The sequence below is a fragment of the Macaca nemestrina genome, chromosome 7 (genome assembly GCF_043159975.1).
Source record: "Macaca nemestrina isolate mMacNem1 chromosome 7, mMacNem.hap1, whole genome shotgun sequence".
Taxonomy (NCBI): Eukaryota; Metazoa; Chordata; class Mammalia; order Primates; family Cercopithecidae; genus Macaca; species Macaca nemestrina.
Genome location: NC_092131.1, coordinates 48577351 through 48596231, shown reverse-complemented (window position 1 = coordinate 48596231; position 18881 = coordinate 48577351). Strand labels below are relative to the sequence as shown.

The window sequence follows — 18881 nt, the reverse complement described above, 5'->3', positions numbered from 1 at the left end:
TAGAAAATCAATAAACCTTAAGTGTAAAAACACGTTTCATGACTACAAAGCTTAGTTTAAAAATGTTTCATAAATTAAAAACATGGAAAAGTGAAAGCTCATCAACACTTTTACTTATTTTATTAACCTCAAATGTTATGAAAAGAACTAAAGCAGTTTATTTGATTTGGCTGAACACATATGAATTACTTAAAAATGAAGCATAGCCATCCAAATAGCATGCTTTAAATGCCTGTCCAGTGATTTACAGCTGATTGCCAAATATTCTTCTGTTGCTAAATCTTTACATTTGCTTTACTGAGGTTTGCTAAATTAGTTAAAATAAACTCAAGCATAGCATATTTCTAGCATATTTTTGATAAAATATGTCACAAACACACATTTCCTACATATTTTTAAAATACTTAATATGATACTCTGTTATGTCATATTTCCCAGGATAAAGATATAGAAACAGATTTGTGTATGGGAAGTTTATTGTGCAATGGTCTCAAGATAAAAATTGTGAGACATAAAGGAACCAGGATTGAGCAAAAAGAGAGTCGAATTGTGACGTAATTGCAAAAAAACATCTCAGCTAATCCCACAGGAGCTTGGAAGCTACGCTGGCCTTTCGGGGTTGTTCCAAATTAAGGCAAGGGGGCCTGATTTGTATAGCTCCACAGTGACCAATCGTTGGATGTGGGCTGCACCTGGGGAGTGGGCATAATGTTGGGCGAAGAAATTCCTTTCACCTGCAGGCAATTCTTGGGGAGGGATTTGCTCTGAGCCATCAACAGGTAATAATTCCGACAGCTGGGGAAATGAATGCCTTGGTCCCGAAGCAGATATCTGAGCAAGACACCACATTATCCATTCAGTCCATCCTTTGAACTGCTCAGACCCATTTGCTTTCTATAAAACATTCACACCACCTGGGAATAGCTTCCTTTCGGTTGGTCTCTTTTCAAGTGAAATTGACAAAAGGAAAGTTGGTGGGATGAAGTATAATCCCCACTGCTGCACCTGAGTGCAGAGTTGCAACTAATATTCAACATCTTTCCTCTCTATTACCCATTTTGAATTCTCATTACTTTTCAATGGCACCTCCACTAGTCTGGGTGACTTGCCTATGGGGTGACCCAGACCCTCATTACTGTGCCATCGAAGCCCTGCTCACTATGCCCTCCTTAAGGGCCAATGTGCTGCACTGTTCCTTCACTGTCAACTTTAGACAGGAGAACACTAAGAGATGCCCCAGTATATCACATGGAGCAAACCTATTCTCTCCTTCCCCATTGTAGAACAGCAGTCCTGCCTCCCCCAGAACCTGTGGTTGTTTGAAATGCAGTCCCAAAGCATACCTAGGTTCTCACATCTGTGGAAGCCAGCACTTAACAGTCCACATTTCAACCTCTTGCTCTGTGTCTCACAGCATGACTATTGATGTTTCAATGTGTACTAAATAAACTGACATTTCTTTCCAACTGTATCCTCTACATCTTTTCCACATCATGTCAATAACCAGAATACCAACACAATATTTTAGAAAGGTTGAGAAGTTCTCCAAAGCAGAGAATATGTTCAGGAGGAATGTCCTTTCCCCTTTTTCCATGTAAGCTATACTATTTGAGGACAAAATTAGTGAAAGGAATAGCTTAATTTTTAATGGGTGAGGAGGGGAACTTCATTCCATGCTAATGACGCACCACTTTTCCCATAATTAGGGAGTATGTTTATTCAGCCAGGATGCTGAAAAATACATTTTAAGATATAGAAGCAGCATCTGTGTTCATACCATATTGGTTGTTAAATATTTTGACTATTATACCTGCAGTTTGATAAATTGAAGGTATGTTGTAAGTATATAAAGTTGATTAACCTTTTCAGCATCAAAGGTAAAAAAAAAAAAATCTGGAAACTATTTAAAAATTATTTGACAGCATTGACCTCAAGTTCACCTCTGTTATGGACTTAAGCACTTTGATACACAAGAGTATTTTATTTGTTTTAGAAGAAGCTGTCAGGTTATCCATCTCATGTTAAATCCAATATTCTTTGTGTAATTTCTGATTATTTTTGTTTGCATTTATCCCAATTATTGACTTAGAATAAAATCCACTCTTGACTCTGACTTTTTTCCATTACCTATTTTTCAGGAAAATTTTTGCAAATAGGCCGATTGACTATATGGAAATGAACAAACATCTTATCAGCTCATTAAAAAATGTGTAGACATGCAGTAATATAAAAACACTGCTCCAATTAAGAAAGCAAAAGCACAAATATACTTACATTGAAAAATATTTTTTGAGACAATGGTATATTTTGATAGTCTAGAGTGGCTCATTTATATTTACTTGGGTTTATGAATAGAATAATGAGAGGCATTGTTATGGAGGATGAGAGGAATAATGTAAAAATAAAGTGAACTAAGAGTGTATTTGCAACCTAATTTACTTTATTTTAAAAATTTTGTGACTCGCCCAGTCTATGTGCTTCATAAGACAACTATCTGTTTCACCACTTTCCGCTGGGATCTGAGAGCCTGACACATAATAGGTGCTCAGTAACTGTGTGTCAAACGAATAAATGCACAAAGTGTTCAATGCTCACCTGATACGCCCTAATTGCAGACAACTCTCTCCTTCTTCCTTTCTTTTGTAAATTTTCTTTATCTTCTTCACTCCCTCCTTAGCCCCTTCTTCTTCCTTCCCTCTTCTTATCTCTCTTTAGTCTCGTCTCTGTTCTTCCCTCCCTTCTCTTCTCCTTTCAAAGTAGGTCACAGAAAGATGTTTAGGAGACATTCATTAAAGAATGTTCAGTAGCAAAAAAAGAGCAGAAAATGTATACAGTATCACATTTTCCATCCTTTCTTTTCTCTTTTTTTTAACCAAATCTTGAAATTCTGAAGTTACGTGACTTTGTATGTTTTAAAGGGGTGTCGTAGTGTTGTATGGGTGTCTTGTGTAATTAAGACAAACTCTCCACCCTGCCCTTGTCTTATTGTGCAGTTTCTTTCTTTCTTTTCATTTATTTACTCATTTTTTTGAGGCAGGATCTCACTCTATCACCCAGGCTGGAGTGCAGTAGTATGATCTTGGCTCACTGCAGTGTCAACCTCCCTGGGCTCAAGCAATCCTCCCATCTCCACCTCCTCAGTAGCTGGGACTACAGGCATGCACCACCATGCCCAACTAATTTTTTTTTTTTGTATTTCGTAGAGATGGCATTTCACCACGTTGCCCAGGCTGGTCTTGAATTCCTGGGTCCAAGCCATCTACTCACCTTGGCCTCCCGAAGTGCTGGGTTTGTGAGCATGTACCACCACACCCACCCCACAGTTTCTAAGAGAATCTTACCTTTTTCAGTTCCCAGAGACAGTCTTTGTGATGAATGATCTATCTGTATTAGTCTAAGACTTCAAGACCAACCTCCCATTTCCAAAGACAGAACTGGGAGAAACTTCCCTTTCCTCTAAAGAGGTGGGTCTGTATGTAAGCTAAGAGTAATCAAAGTGAGTTTTAATGCAATCTTTTATCCTTGTGAGAAGGATAGGAGAGGCTCCCCAGATATGAAGGTAAATAAGAGGTTGCAGATTTTCACCACCGTCGACAGGGTGGGTGGTGTCCTGGCAGAGGGGAAGCAGTAGAGTTATTCAGGCTGACTGGACATCACTAAGGGAACCAGGTTCTTTCAGGTGCACAGGGGAAATCAGCAAGTTCCAGTGAATTCGGTTCAACTTGCCTCAGGCTGCTATGAAAGATGGCTACAAGGTCTACTCTATTAGTGAGGATAGCTAGGTGCAATCCTGATCTTTATTAAGAGTAAACAGACATTCAGGAGCTGGCTGCCTAAGCACCCAGTAATCAGTTAAAAAGATGTCACAGAAAGGCAATTTCACTTTTATGTTTCAAATATAATATTGATGCTTAAGATTCAAACTGACTGGAAAAATAGAGATTCATCCAGCTGCAGAGGTCCTGATAAGGATAAAGGAGGCATGCTAAGGGATATAAATTACTACTTTTGTGAACTCCCAGATAAGATTCTACCCTTGTTTGATTTCATCCTGCCTCCTCCACACTCTGAGATCCCCAAACCTCCACCCTTGTCTGCCTTTCTTCCCATCCATCCCTGCTGTGAGTTCTAATCCCAGTCCTACTGTTGTTTAGCTGGCTATATGATCTTGAACAAGTTATTTTTCTTTGAGTCTCAGCTTCTCCATCTATGGAATGGGGAATAGTAATATCTGGCCGATTGATATGAGATAATACGAGCAAAGGGCTTGATAGAGGCAATCAATAAATGCTAGATACATCCAAAATCCTACTCTCTAAAGAATAAAGTCTTAGAAACTTTCAAATCACAAGCCCAACTCTATTTTCCAAATGTAAGAAATTTGCCTAATTTCTCAGTTGCCCTGATGCATTCCATCCATCATATAAAATAAATAATTTAAATGAAAAGTTAATTGAACACTTATAGCACTAAAAGTCATTCTAAGTTCTTTTTTCAGAGAATTAAAGAGGCAAAAGGAAAAGCTAGTTTCAACATTATGCATTGAAAGAAATCTAAATTGTAACAAATTCTTTATGTATATATTTAGTCTCTATTTCCTGTTCAAATACTGCAAATACATTTATAACCATTTGGAACTGTTATTACCAATATTTTAAGATGTTACACCATCCAATAGGAAATATTAACTGTTTTATTGTTAAAGAGTGATATTAAAATAATGCCATGACATATGTGTTATCGATTAGGCAATGAGCTAACAGTCAATATGTTTTGCCTTATAAAGATAAAGAATTTTAGCCAAGGTAAAGCTTTTGTTTGTTTGTCTGACTTAGAAAGCCAAAGTTGAACCTATGTGACAACTCTTTGATCACATGTAATAACCGAAGCATAAGAACATTTGTTTTTAGTATAATTACCAATCGTCCTCCCTTCCTCTCACTGAGAAAAAAACTCGGTCTTGTTTAAATACTCAGATTAATTAAATTATGTATTTAATATATGAGACATTTGTCTTGGCTTCGCATAGCACTAAAATGATAGATTAATTTTTTATGTGATAATTAGAGCCAAACTGTTATCAATAAGAATGTTAAAGCATTTAAAGATTATGAAAGTTTAATGTGCTATGATGTGTTGCTTTTCAAAATGGTTGAGGCATTCCCGCTTTGAAAATTGTTGTACTTGATAATGGAGCCTCCTTGTGGGGAATCAGCAGTATTTCAGGCTTTCAAATCGCAGGTGAACTGCTGTTTGAATTTTCTCCCTTCACAATGGGAACAGATGTACTGTAGCAGTGCTATCAAGAAAATATGTACTTGTCTCTGGACCCCTGACATCCAGAAACCAGCAGGAACTTAATGACTACCAGGAAGTAAGGAAATCTGTGCTGCCTTTTTTTTTGGTTTGTCTGTAGTCCTGGTAGCTAAAGATAAACCAGTATTAATTTTTTTCAGTCAAATCGATTATGTTCTCTGGAGAGAAAACAGGTAGATTGACAATTGTTTTTACTTTTAAACTGTCCAATGTAGCTGGGCATGATGGTGCATGCCTGTAGTCCTAGCTACTTGGGAGGCTGAGGTGGGAAGATTGCTTGAGCCTAAGGGTTAGAGGTTACAGTGACCTATGATCCTGCACCTCACTCCAGTTTGGGTGAGAGCAAGACACTGTCTCAAAAAAACAAACAAAAACAAAAAAAACAACAATTAAACTGCCCCATGTAGTGGGGCCCTTGAACATATTGAATCAGGTAGATGCATGTTTTGTTTTAATCTCATGTAGTTATTCTCTACTTTTGACCAGAGAGCACATTCCTCTAAGAAAGATAGACTTACTCAAGAAAGTCCTGAGGTTGGGGAGAGAGATGGCAACAATCCAGCTGAGCCAGCTCAACTTTTATGTCTGAATCTGATGGCTTGTGCTTTCTCAGCCAATGATACAGGGAGATCCAGGTGTCAGGACCAAGGGAGTAGTGATGGTGAGGCTATCCTCTACTCCTTCTCTCATATGTGGCGAGGAAAGAACTGAGTGTTAAATGTAAAAAATGATCTCAATCCAAGAGAGAAGGATCATATAACAGCATGATTAAAAATAAAAAGATAAGACTGGTTTATAACTTAACTGAATTTTCTCCAGGATTATTTTTAACTATTTAAATACACAACTCAGAAGGGTTCCTACAGTCTGGTATATTGTCAGGGAACCAAGCCAGTAACTCAGACCTCCCTCAGAGGCTACAAAGGCAGAAATGGCAGTACCTCCAGCCAACAGGACTGAAAATGCCGAGGTCCCAGTGTGTATAGAAGATAGGTAAATTATTTCACTCCCTCCAAGGCTAAGTAGAGAGACTTACACCTTTCTTCTTCTTCAACACAGACACCTCAAAATGCTCTTTAGTAATTTATTTTTATTCAAAAATAAATTCTTTCATTTTAAAAAGTAATGCTTATTATAAAAAATATAATGGAGTAAATTATTAACAATTGAAGAGCATCTATAATTATATTGTTTGGTAAAGATATTCTTACTTGATAGTAACATTATTTGGTAGATATCCTTCTTAATTTATTTCAATATGTTTATTTTCAAAAATGAGGTTACTCTATACCATTTTATAAGACTTTTTTCTTTAATAAAATATTATAGATAAAATGTGTATCAAATATGGATTTCATAATAAAAATCAACATTTATTGGCCATTTACTCTGTGCAGACATCATGCTAAGCGCTTCATAGGCGTATGCATTATGTAAATTATTTCATCCTTCTACCTAGGACTATTTTTCAGACTTTGACCCTGGGAGGTAGAGTTCCAGTAGAAAATGGTGGTCTTCCCAAGCTGAGAAGACAGAGATCAGAGTTCAAGACAGTTGAAGTGACTGGAATTTGTGGGCGAGAGAGAAAGGAGTGATGTGATGGAGGGAGACAGATGTCTGCAATGAGGCTCTCCATAAATCTTGGGTATAGAGCTGGGTTGCACATGTGCAGAACAAATCACCATGAGAACTAGGAGAAAGTGGCTACTGTAGGAGTGAGTGGTGAACAGAGATACCTAAAATTACACTGGACTAGATGATGTCGTACATGTGATAGTCCCTCCAGAGTGCAGAGATTTCACTGAGCACCTCAGGCAATTCGTTTAAGACAACAAATACCTTCAAAATAAAAGCCAAGTTTTAAAATAAGAGCCACATGCTAGGACAAGGGACAAAACCAAAAGAGACTGACTCTAACACAGAATGACACCAAGCCTGAAAGGATTTGGAGGACCTTCTAGCAATTTAAATAAATGCCCTTTAAAACAAGACATAAAATCCAGATTCTTTGCAATGTGTCATCTATAATATTATGCATGTAATCAAAGATAACTAAACATGGAAAAAAAGGGAAGAAAAGAAAATATGACCCATAATCAAAGAGAGGGAAATGGTAAATAAAAGCCCAACTTTATATAACCATGGTGTTTGAAATAGAAGACAAAGACTCTAAAGGTACCTATTAAAATGTATTTAGGGCTTAAAGGAAAATACGGACATAGTGGATGACATATGGAAACTAGCAGCAAAGAACTAGAAATTGTATTTGTTTTCACCATATACTTATTTTGTCTGTTCTGGAACTTCATATAAATTGAATTATACAGTATGTACTCTTTTGTATCCAGGTTTTTCTCTTTGCAAAATGCCTGTAGCATTCATTTATGTTGCTGTATGATCTGTAGGCTCTTTTTATTGCAGAACAAACAAAATGAAGTAGTTAGATGCTTACATTTAAATGTAGAATCACAGCGATTATAATAGCTACAAATGTAGACTGATACAAAAGTGTTTTTTCACAGTCCATTAGCTCAAGCGGTGTAGTAAATTATGATAGCGCTTTCCAAATGGGTGAATATTGTTTAATAAAAATCTAAACAAAATAGATATAATAAAAATTGCAATTTATAAATACAGTTGCATTTCTAGAAACTTTTTGTTTATATTAAAACCATGCTTAAAACACTTTTATCTATGCAGAATGAACTAAAGTTATGGAATTACATAATGATTCATAAATTTGTCAGCTATTTCAGTGTCTGGTGGGACATTTGAAAGCTGTATGGGATGTGAGACAATCTGTATTGACCAGTATTCTCTCACACTTTGTAGGACATCCAGAATTCTCAGACACCATTTGCTAAATGCTAGCGATGTTGTGAGACAAAAAATGCTTCCCCAAATTTCTGAAATGCTCTTTAGGGAGGAGTAATATTCCTACTGATAAGAGCTACTGTATGCCTTTTCATCACAATCTTACCAACTGTCATATTTATGTATTTTCTTTTTGAAAATGTTGAAAAGAGATGAGAAAACCAGCCACAGACTGGGAAAAAAATTTGCATAAGACATATCTGATAAAGAACTGTTATCTAAAATACAAAATTACTGAAAACCCAACAAGAAAATGAACAACCTGATTTTAAAATGGACAAATGATCTGAATAGACACTTCGTCAAAGAATATATGCAAATAGAAAATAAGCATATGAAAAGATGCTCAACATTACATGTCACTAGGAAATTTCAAATTAAAACAACATAGAGATATAACCGCACACCTATTAGAATGGCCAAAATCTAATACACTAATAACACCAAATACTGGCAAAGATATGGAGCAACAGAAACTCCTGTTCATTGCTGACAGGAATGCAACACGGTACCTCCACGTTGGAAGACCATTTGGCAGTTTCTTACAAACCTAAACATATTTTTAATGTACAATTCAAGAATCATGCTCCTTGATATTTACCCACATTAGTTGAAAACTTATGTTCACAAAAATGTACATACAGATGTTTATAGCAGCTTTATTAATAATTGCAAAATATTGGAAGCAACCAAGATGCCATCAGTAAATAAGCAGATAAATAAGCTATGGTACATCCAGACAATGGAATATTAGCACTAAAAGGAAATGAGCTATTTAGCCATGAAAAGATATGGAGAAACCTAAAGTGCATATTACTAAGTGAAAGAAGCCAATCTGAAAAGGCTTCCTACAGTATGATTCCAACTATATGACATTTTGGAAAAGGCAAAACCATGGAGACAGTAACAGTAGCAGTGGTTTCAAGAGACTGGGAGAAGGAAGGGATGAATGGATGGAGCACAGAGGAATTTTGTGGCAATAAAACTCTTCTACATATTGCTGTAATTATAGATACATGTTATGACATTTGTCAAAGCCCATAGAATGTACAACACCAAGAGTGAATGAACCCTAATGTAAACTATGGACTTTGGATGATGACAATGTGTCATTGTAGTCTTATTGATTATAACAAATGTACCTCTGTGGTGGGGGATATTGGTAACAGGTGAGGTTTTGCATATGTTGGGGCAGAAAATAAATGGGAAATCTCTGTACTTTAACTCAGTTTTGCTGTGAACCTAAAGATGCTCTGTAAAATAAAGCCCACTAAAAAAAAGTTGAAAAGATGCCATGTTTGAAGAATGTTGTCTGCTAAGCACAATCTCTACTTCCTTCTCAGCTACTATTCTTGGCAGAGCTACTTGGATTAACAATGGTGTCTGGCAGAGTAACACAGAGACCATAGGAATAGACATTTTCTTGAGTACATGCAGAAGGCCAACTGGGAACTCCAAAATATTTTGTGATAGATGTTAAATTGGGTTTCTCATGGAGAATCCAGAACTAGGTCATCAATTCCATTGAAATTAGTGATAAGAGCCTGGCCTAGGTAATGACTTTGGGGTTGAAGAGGAACAGATCAGGGAAAAGGGACTTGATGATTGGCAGGTTTTAGGTGTCAAGGGTAGGAAGGAAAAGGGAAACATTTATTTTTCACTCTGTACCCTTTTGGACCTTTTCAAATTCATATCATGTGCACATATTACCTATTTTTAAAGTAATTTTTAAAATGTGAGATGGGGAAGCAGAGAAAGTAGTAAAAGAGGTTAGGAAGGAATGATCAGAGTGGTTAGTGGAAAACCAGGAAAGAGTAAAAATGTGAACACCAGAACAAGAACATTTCCAAAAAGGAAATGGGACCAACCATGATGTGATGGTTAATACTGAGTGTCAACTTGACTGGATTGAAGGATGCAAAGTATTGAACCTGCGTGTGTCTGTGAGGGTGTTGCCAAAGGAGATTAACATTTGAGTCAGTGGGCTAGGAAAGGCAGAGACACCCCTAATCTGGGTGGGCACAATCGAATTGGCTGCCAGCACTGCTAGAATCTAAGCAGGGAGAAAAATATGAAAACAGAGACTGGCTTAGCTTCCCAGCCTACATCTTTCTCCTGTGCTGGATGCTTCCTGCCCTTGAACACTGGACTCCAAGTTCTTCCTTTTTGGAACTTGAACTTGCTCTCCTTGCTCCTCAGCCTGCAGATGGCCTATTGTGGAACCTTGTAACTGTGCGAGTTAATACTTAAAAAAGTAATGAAGGTGATACTTAATAAACAGAGCCCTGTAGTTGCTCTTCTCTGTATGTCAGATCTAACAGTGGGAACTGCAGTCACTCCACTACAAAATTTAAATATATTTAAATACATACACACACACACATATATATACACACACATATATATATACATACACACACACACACACACACACACACACACACACATATATATATATATATATCTTTGGAGAGTTCTGTCCCTCCAAAGAACCCTGACTGATACACATTTTGGTGCCAGGAGTGGTTCCAGAGAAACAGAATATTAAGGATGGAGTTTTTTCATTGGTTTTGGGGTTTCTGGAGTTGGCTATGTAGCATGATTAGACAACAAATGCTAAGGACTCTACTTCTAATAGTATGGAGAACACTGATAGTATTTGGCATGAACTGTTTAGAGAGTTATACAAAATAAATATATTTGACACTCTTGATTCATCTTTCATGAGAGGCAAAGGGTTTAGTGACTCTATACATAATACCTTGACCATACATGGAGAACTAAGGAACATAATGAAGCTGGTCGGTTGCTTCTAAGTTTAGTGCACAAAGTGATGAAAGAAAATGATGAATTCAGGGATTCTACCTCCTGGCTTCAGAAGCAGATACTAAGCCTTAAATCTGCTAAGATTGCCCTGAATGAGAGTCTTGTCGCCTGTAGAGAAAGATTTGAAATTGTGGAAAAACAAACACAAGCTCTTATCATGCAAATGACTGACCTACAACAAAAGGTGCCTGCACAGTCTTTCCAGGTGTCTACTGTTAAAGTGAGGGCATTGATTGGAAAAGAATGAAACCCTGCAACTCAGAATGGGGACATGTGGGAAGACCCTGATGAAGCTGGGGACACTGAGTTTGTAAACTCTGATGAACCTTTCTTGCCAGAAGAAATATCCCCAGTAGTGGCATGGCAACATGCACTCCTCGACCCTTGCTGCCATCAGCCTTTCCATCTTTGTCTGAGGAGATAAACTCTGTGCTGCCTCAGGATCCACTGTTGCGCTGATCCGGCAACAGTAATGGCCTCCCCTGAGGCAGTTGTCAGGCAAGATAAGGTTGATTCTCCTCAGGAGCCACCCCTAACACCCCTGTTTGCTTCTAGACCTATAACTAGACTAAAGTCCTGGTGGGCCCCTAGAGGTGAGGTTGAGAGTATGACCTGTGAGGAGATATGCTACAGTCAAAAAGAAGCACTTGAGTTTTCTAATTTATATAAACAGATATCTAGAGAACAGGCATGGAAACGGATATTAAGGGTGTGGGATAATGGTGGAAGGAACATAGAGTTGGATTTGGCTGAATTTACTGATTTGGGCCCACTAAGTAGGAACTCTGCATTGAAAGTTGCAGCTCAGGGAGTTAAAAAAGGTTCTAATAGTTTATTTGCTTGGTTAGCTGAAATATGGATTAAAAGATGGCCCACTGTGAGCAAGCTGGAAATGCCTAATCTCCCTTGGTTTAATGTAGAGGAAGGGATCCAAAGTTTTAGGGGGATTGGGATGGTGGAATGGATTAGTCACTTTAGACCTACTCATCCCAGCTGGTAGGGTCCAGAATATATACCCTTGACCAATGCCTTGCAAAATAGATTTGTGAGGGCAGCACTTGCATCTTTGAAGAACCCTGTAATTGCTCTTCTCTGTATGTCAGATCTAACAGTGGGAACTGCAGTCACTCAACTAAAAAATTTAAATTCAATGGGAATAATTGGATCCCAAGGTGGCAGGGTCCAAGTTGTGGCACTCAACCATCAAAAGCAAGGTAGGCATAGCTACCATAATGGACAGCAGAGGCAAAGCAGCAATCAGAATAGTCTGACTTGTATAGAGCTCTGGCATTGGCTAATTAATCACTGTGTTCCTAGAAGTGAAATTAATAGGAAGCCTACTGCATTCTTACTTAATTTATATAAGCAGAAAACTTCTAGGTCGAATGGACAAAAAACTAATTTGAAATATAAAAACAGATAATCCCAGCCCCTCAATCAATTTCCAAACTTGAGATAGTTTACAGACCCAGAACCACTTGAATGAAGGGAGGACAGGTCCCCTTGAGGAAGGACCTCACTACATTACCAACAATTTATGCCATGAATCTTTCTCCCATCCTTCCCCAAGGAGACTTGCAGCCTTTTACCAGGGTAACTGTGCACTGGGGAAAGGGAAATGATCAGACATTTTGGGGACTATTGGACACTGACTCTGAGCTGACGTTGATTCCAGGGGACCCAAAACATCATTGTTGTCCTCTAGTTAAATTAGAGGCTTATGAGGTCAGGTAATTAATGGAGTTTTAGCTCAGGTCTGACTTACAGTGAGTTCAGTGGGTCCCCTGACTCATCCTGTGGTCATTTCCCCGGTGCCAGAATATATACTTGCAATAGACATACTTAGCAGCTGGCAGAACCACAACATTGGCTCCCTGACTGGTAGGGTGACGGCTGTTATGGTAGGAAAGGCCAAATGGAAGCCATTAGAGCTGCCTCTACCTAGAAAAATAGTAAATCAAAAACAATATCACACCCCTGGAGGGATTGCAGAGGTCAGTGCCCCGATCAAGGACTTGAAAGACTCAGGGGTGGTGATTCCTACAACATCCCTGTTCAACTCTCCTATTTGTTCTGTGCAGAACACAGATGGATCTTGGGGAATGGTAGTGGATTATTGTAAGCTTAACCAAGTGGTGACTCCAATTGCAGCTGCTGTACCAGATGTGGTTTCATTGCTTGAGTAAATTAACACATCTCCTGGTACCTGGTATGCAGCCATAGACTTGGCAAATGCCTTTTTCTCCATTCCTGTCCATAAGGCCCACTAGAAGCAATTTGCCTTCAGCAGGCAAGGGCAGCAATATACCTTTACTATTTTATCTCAGGGGTATATCAACTCTCTGGCTTTGAGTCATAATCCTATTTGGAAAGACCCTGATTGCTTTTTGCTTCTGCAAGATATCACACTGGTCCATTACATTAATGACATTATACTGATTCGATCCAGTGAACAAGAAGTAGCAAACACACTGGACTTATTGGTGAGACATTTGTGTGCCAGAGGATGGGAAAAAAATCGACTAAAATTCAGGGACCTTCTACTTCAGTAAAATTTCTAAGAGTCCAGTGGTGTGGGGCCTGTCAAGATATTCCTTCCAAGGTGAAGGATAAGTTGCTGTGTTTTGCCCCTCCTAAAACCAAGAAAGAGCCACAACACCTAGTGAGCCTATTTGGATTTATTTATTTATTTATTTATTTATTTATTTATTTAGATGGAGTCTCACTCTGTCACTAGGCTGGAATGCAGTGGTGCGATCTCAGCTCACTGCAACCTCCGCCCCCCAGGTTCAAGCGATTCTCCTGCCTCAGCCTCCCAAGTAGCTTGGACTGCAGGAATGCACCACCACACCCAGCTAATTTTTGTATACATTTTTTAGTATACATTTCGTATACGTCTACGTTTTTTGTATACGTTTTTTAGAGACGGGGTTTCACCATCTTGGCCAGGATGCCCACCCGTGATCTGCCCACCTCAGCCTCCCAAAGTGCTAAGATTACAGGCATGAGCCACTGCACCTGGCCATCTGTTTGGATTTTGGAAGCAACATATTCCTAATTTGGGTGTGTTATTCCAGCCCATTTGTCAAGTGACCTGAAAGGCTGCTGGTTTTGAGTGGTGTCCAGACCAGGAGAAGACTCTGCAACATGTCCACTCTGTTGTGCAAGCTGCTCTGCCACTTGGCCGATTTGACCCAGCAGATCCAATGGTGCTCGAGGTGTCAGTAGCAGACAGGGATGCTGTTTGGAGCCTTTGGCAGGCCTGCATAGATGAATCACAACAGAGGCCTCCAGGATTTTGGAGCAAGGCCCTGCCATCTTCTGCAGATAACTATTCTGCTTTTAAGAGACAGCTCTTGGCCTGTTACTGGGCTTTGGTGGAAACTGAACGTTTGACTATGCGTAGTCAAGTCACCATGTGACCTGAACTGCCTATCATGAATTGGGTGCTTTCTGACCCATCTAGCCATAAAGTGGGTTGTGCACAGCAGCATTCCATCATCAAATGAAGTGGTATATACATGATCTGGCTCAAGCAGGTCCTGAAGGCACAAGTAATTTACATGAGGAAGTGGCTCAAATGCCCATGGTCCCCACTCCTGCCACCCTGCCTTCTCTCCCCAAGCCTGCACCGATGGCCTCATGGGGAGTTCCCTATGACCAGTTCACAGGGAAAGAGAAGACTAGAGTTCACAGATGGCTCTGCACGATATGCAGGCACCACCCAAAAGTGGACAGCTGCAGCACCTAGAGTCCCTTTCTAGGACATCCGAAGGACAACAGTGAAGGGAACTGTACCTGGTTATGCACTTTGCATGGAAGGAGACATGGCCAGATGTGCGATTATATACTGATTCATGGGCTGTAACCAATGGTTTGGCTGGATGGTCAGGGACTTGGAAGAAGCATGATCAGAAAATTGGCAACAAAAAAATTTGGGGCAGAGGTATGTGGATGAACCTCTCTGAGTGGTGTAAAACTGCTAAAATATTTGTATCCCATATGAGTGCTCCCCAATGGGTGACCTCAGAAGAGGAGGATTTTAATAATCAAATGGATAGGATGACCTGTTCTGTGGACACCATTCAGCCTCTTTCCCCAGCCACCCCTGTCATCACCCAATGGTCTCATGAACAAAGTGGCCATAGTGGCAGGGATGGTGGTTATGCATGGGCTCAGCAACATGGACTTCCACTCACCAAGGCTGACCTGGCTACCGCCACTGCTGAGTGCCCAATTTGTCGGCAGCAGAGACCAATGCTGAGCCTGTGATATGGCACCATTCCTCGGGGTGATCAGCCAGCTAGCTGGTGGCAGGTTGATTACACTGGACCTCTTCCATCATGCAAAGGGCAGAGGTTTGTCCTCACTGGAACAGACACTTACTCCCAATAGGGGTTTTTGCCTATCCTGCACATGATGCTTCTGCCAAGACTACCATCCGTGGACTCACGGAATGCCTTATCCACCATCATGATATTCCACACAGCATTGTCTCTGACCAAGGCACTCCCTTTATGGCTAAAGAAGTGTGGCAGTGGGCTCATGCTTATAGAATTCATTGGTCTAACCATGTTGCCCATCATTCTGAAGCAGCTGGATTGATAGAACGGTGGAATGACCTTTTGAAGTCACAATTACAATGCCAACTAGGTGACAACACTTCGCAGGGCTGGGGCAAAGTTCTCCAGAAGGTCATATATGCTCTGAATCGGCGTCCAGTATATGGTACTGTTTGTCTCATAGCCAGGATTCACAGGTTCAGGAATCAAGGGGTGGAAGTGGAAGTGGTACCACTCACCATCACCCCCTAGTGATCCACTAGCTTTCCCACGACATTACATCCTGCTGGCCTATAGGTCTTAGTTCCAGAAGAAGGAACGTTGCCACCAGGAGACACAACAATGATTCCATTAAACTGGAAGTTAAGATTGCCACCTAGACACTTTGGGCTCCTCCTACCTTGAAGTCAACAGGCTAAGAAGCGAGTTACAGTGTTGGCTGGGGTGATTGACCCGGATTATCAAGATAAACTCAGTCTACTACTCCACAATGGAGGTAAAGAAGAGTATGCATGGAATATAGGAGCTCCATTAGAGTTTCTCTTAGTATTACCATGCCCTGTGATTAAGGTCAATGGGAAACTACCACAGCCCAATCCAGGCAGAACAACAAATGGCCCAGACCCTTCAGGAATGAAGGTTTGGGTCACTCCACAGGAAAAAAACATGACCTGCTGAAGTGCTTGCTGAAGGCAAAGGGAATACAGAATGGGTAGTAGAAGTAGGTAGTCATCAATACCAGCTACGAACACATGACCAGCTGCAGAAACAGGGACTGTAACTGTCATGAATATTTCCTCCTTCTTTTGTTAAAAACATGTTTGTGTGTATGTATACATTTGTACTAAGAAAATATCTTCATTTTATTTCCTTTCTCCTTCATGATGTGACATAAGATTTACTGACTCCACATCAGCATTTAAGTATTGTAAACTTTATGAAATAGCATTTGGATTGGGGATTGGTGCATTTCCAGTTGTACAAAGGATAATTATATTATGTTAGGTGTAATTATGACCTTATTATTATCTTTATTTGAAGATTATGTATGATCTCAGGATATGTGTATGGGTTCAAGTTGACAAGGAGTGATGGTTAATACAAGGAGTGATGGTTGACAAGGAGTGACTTGTGATGGTTAATACTGAGTGTCAACTTGATTGAATTGAAGGATGCAAAGTTTTGGTCCTGGGTGTGCCTGTGAGGGTGCTGCCAAAGGAGATTAACGTTTGAGTCAGTGGGCTGGGAAAGGGAGACACACCCCTAATCTGGGTGAGCACAATAGAATCAGCTGAAAAATGTGAAAAGACAGACTGGCCTAGCATCCCACCCTGCATCTTTCTCCTATGCTGGATGCTTCCTGCCCTTGAACATTGGACTCCAAATTCTTCATTTTTGGAACTTGGACTGGCTCTCCTTGCTCCTCAGACTGCAGACAACCTATTGTGGGAACCCTGACTAATACACATGGTTTATGTTTGGCAAGGTCAAGTAAGGTGGCTGAGAAGTATTCATTGGATTTAGGTCATTTGTCACCTATTCTGTAGCTAATTCTGTAGCTAATAGTGAAGCAATGAGCGTAGGAGTCAGATAAAAGTGGAATGAGAAAGGAATGTGAGTTGAAATAAAGACAATATGTGAATAACGTTTTCAAATATTATTTGAAGGCTTTTTCCACTGTATTTCCTTATACACACAGGACTTCCCTTACCTTTAGGATTTTCTGAACTAAAGGAGGCTGTGCCAAAAACAGAGAGGTCTTTGGTTGGTTAAAGTTTTGGTCCTGCTTTAAATAGGAAGGTTTGTAATCAAGATAATAAGTTCAAGAGAACACACAAAGCTGTAAAAGCCAGGATGACTATCCTAAAGACTAGATAAAGATGTTTTCAGGTTGAATGAGAGGAGTTTAGAAAATCAAGGAGAGGCCGGGTGCGGTGGTTCACGCCTGTAATCCCAGCACTTAGGGAGGCGGAGGCAGGCAGATCACGTGGTCAGGAGATTGACATCATCCTGGCCAACATGGTGAAACCCTATCTCTACTAAAATACAAAAAATAGCTGGGGCTGGTGGTGCATGCCTGTAGTCCCAGCTACTTGGGAGGCTGAGGCAGGGGAATCACTTGAACCCTGGAGGCAGAGATTGCAATGAGCCAAGATCGCACCACTGCACTCCAGCCTGGTGACAGAGCGAGACTCCGTCTCAAAAAAAAAATTTAGATGTAGATAGCGCTTTGAGAAGTGTCTTTGTGCCCTGTGTATTCCTGCCCACCCTTGGTGACTGGCCTGGCTAGAGAACGATGGGGCAATGAAGGCTGCATGAGCCACTAATAAGTTTGGGGCACCTGAAAGCAAAGAGGACCTGTATCTTGATTCCCATGTAGACCTCAGGAAGGCAGCAGCAAGACCTCAGAGTAGAAAACTGTTGCTTGGTTCGTTTTGTGCAGAATTTTCCATTTTGTTTTTTACTGCAACCTATAAGAAGGGGTTCATCTTATACTGAGACCTAGCACACACTCATCTATAACTGAAATGTTTTATGAACCCATACTTATTTCTACTATGTGTATTATTATTGTGTAACAAGCTAGCCCCAAATTTAGCAGCTTAATACAATTATTCTCTCAAAGCTTCTGTAAGTCAGAAACTTGGAGCAGATTAGCTGGGTAGTTCTGATACAGGTCTCTTAGGGGGTTGTAATTAAGATGTCAGCTGAAGCTGCTTCCAAGATGGCTCACTCATATGTGTGTTGGCAAGAGGCCTCCGTTCCTCACCATGTGGGCTCCTCCATAGGGCTGCTTGAGTGTCCTCACAACATGGCAGTTGAGTTTCCCCAGAATAATTGAACTGAGAAAGAGCAACAAGAAAGCCACAGTCAATACCGTTTTTTGGTCCTAATATTTAAGACATCTTCACTTCTACCACATTCTGTTCATCAAAAGTGATCACCATAACACTATTTAGGGGGAAGAAAATGCACTCTGCTAAAAACTTTCAATTTTTCAATCTCCCTAACACTTGAGGATAGCCATGTGATATAGTTCTGGCAATAAGATGTAATCGGGCATCTCTGGGAAGGTCATGTCTTCCTCATTAGAAAGGCAAAACTTTTTGGGAAAAGCCCTTATTCTCCCTTTTCTCTTTCTTGGAATGGAGAGTGGAGACCTGGAGGTGCAAGTCATCTAGCAAATGTATGTTAATATGAAACCTACCAGTCCAGGATGGAGGCCTGGAAAGCTGCATCTCTGATGGTATTCTTGGGCTGCTCCTTCCTTGACTTGTTGAGACAACCCCTAATGAGTTAAAA

At 40.0% G+C, this 18881-nt stretch overlaps 1 protein-coding gene across 5 annotated transcripts in view; it reads right to left on the bottom strand.

The window, feature by feature from the left end:
* Positions 1–18881, bottom strand: part of LOC105473638 (trans-L-3-hydroxyproline dehydratase) — a 75096-nt gene that overhangs the window by 28183 nt on the left and 28032 nt on the right. Inside the window, exons 6-8 of one of the 5 annotated variants that reach the window (XM_071100095.1) lie at positions 18787–18867; positions 18349–18421; positions 6471–18049 (exon numbers count right to left, since the gene is read on the bottom strand). In XM_071100095.1, the coding sequence (XP_070956196.1) occupies positions 17865–18049; positions 18349–18421; positions 18787–18867 (339 nt within the window). In that variant the 3' untranslated portion in view covers positions 6471–17864. Of the gene's footprint in view, positions 1–6470; positions 18050–18348; positions 18422–18786; positions 18868–18881 lie in introns of those variants that run through there. The other 4 variants (XM_071100092.1, XM_071100091.1, XM_011727514.3 and 1 more) reach the window with 4 other exon arrangements.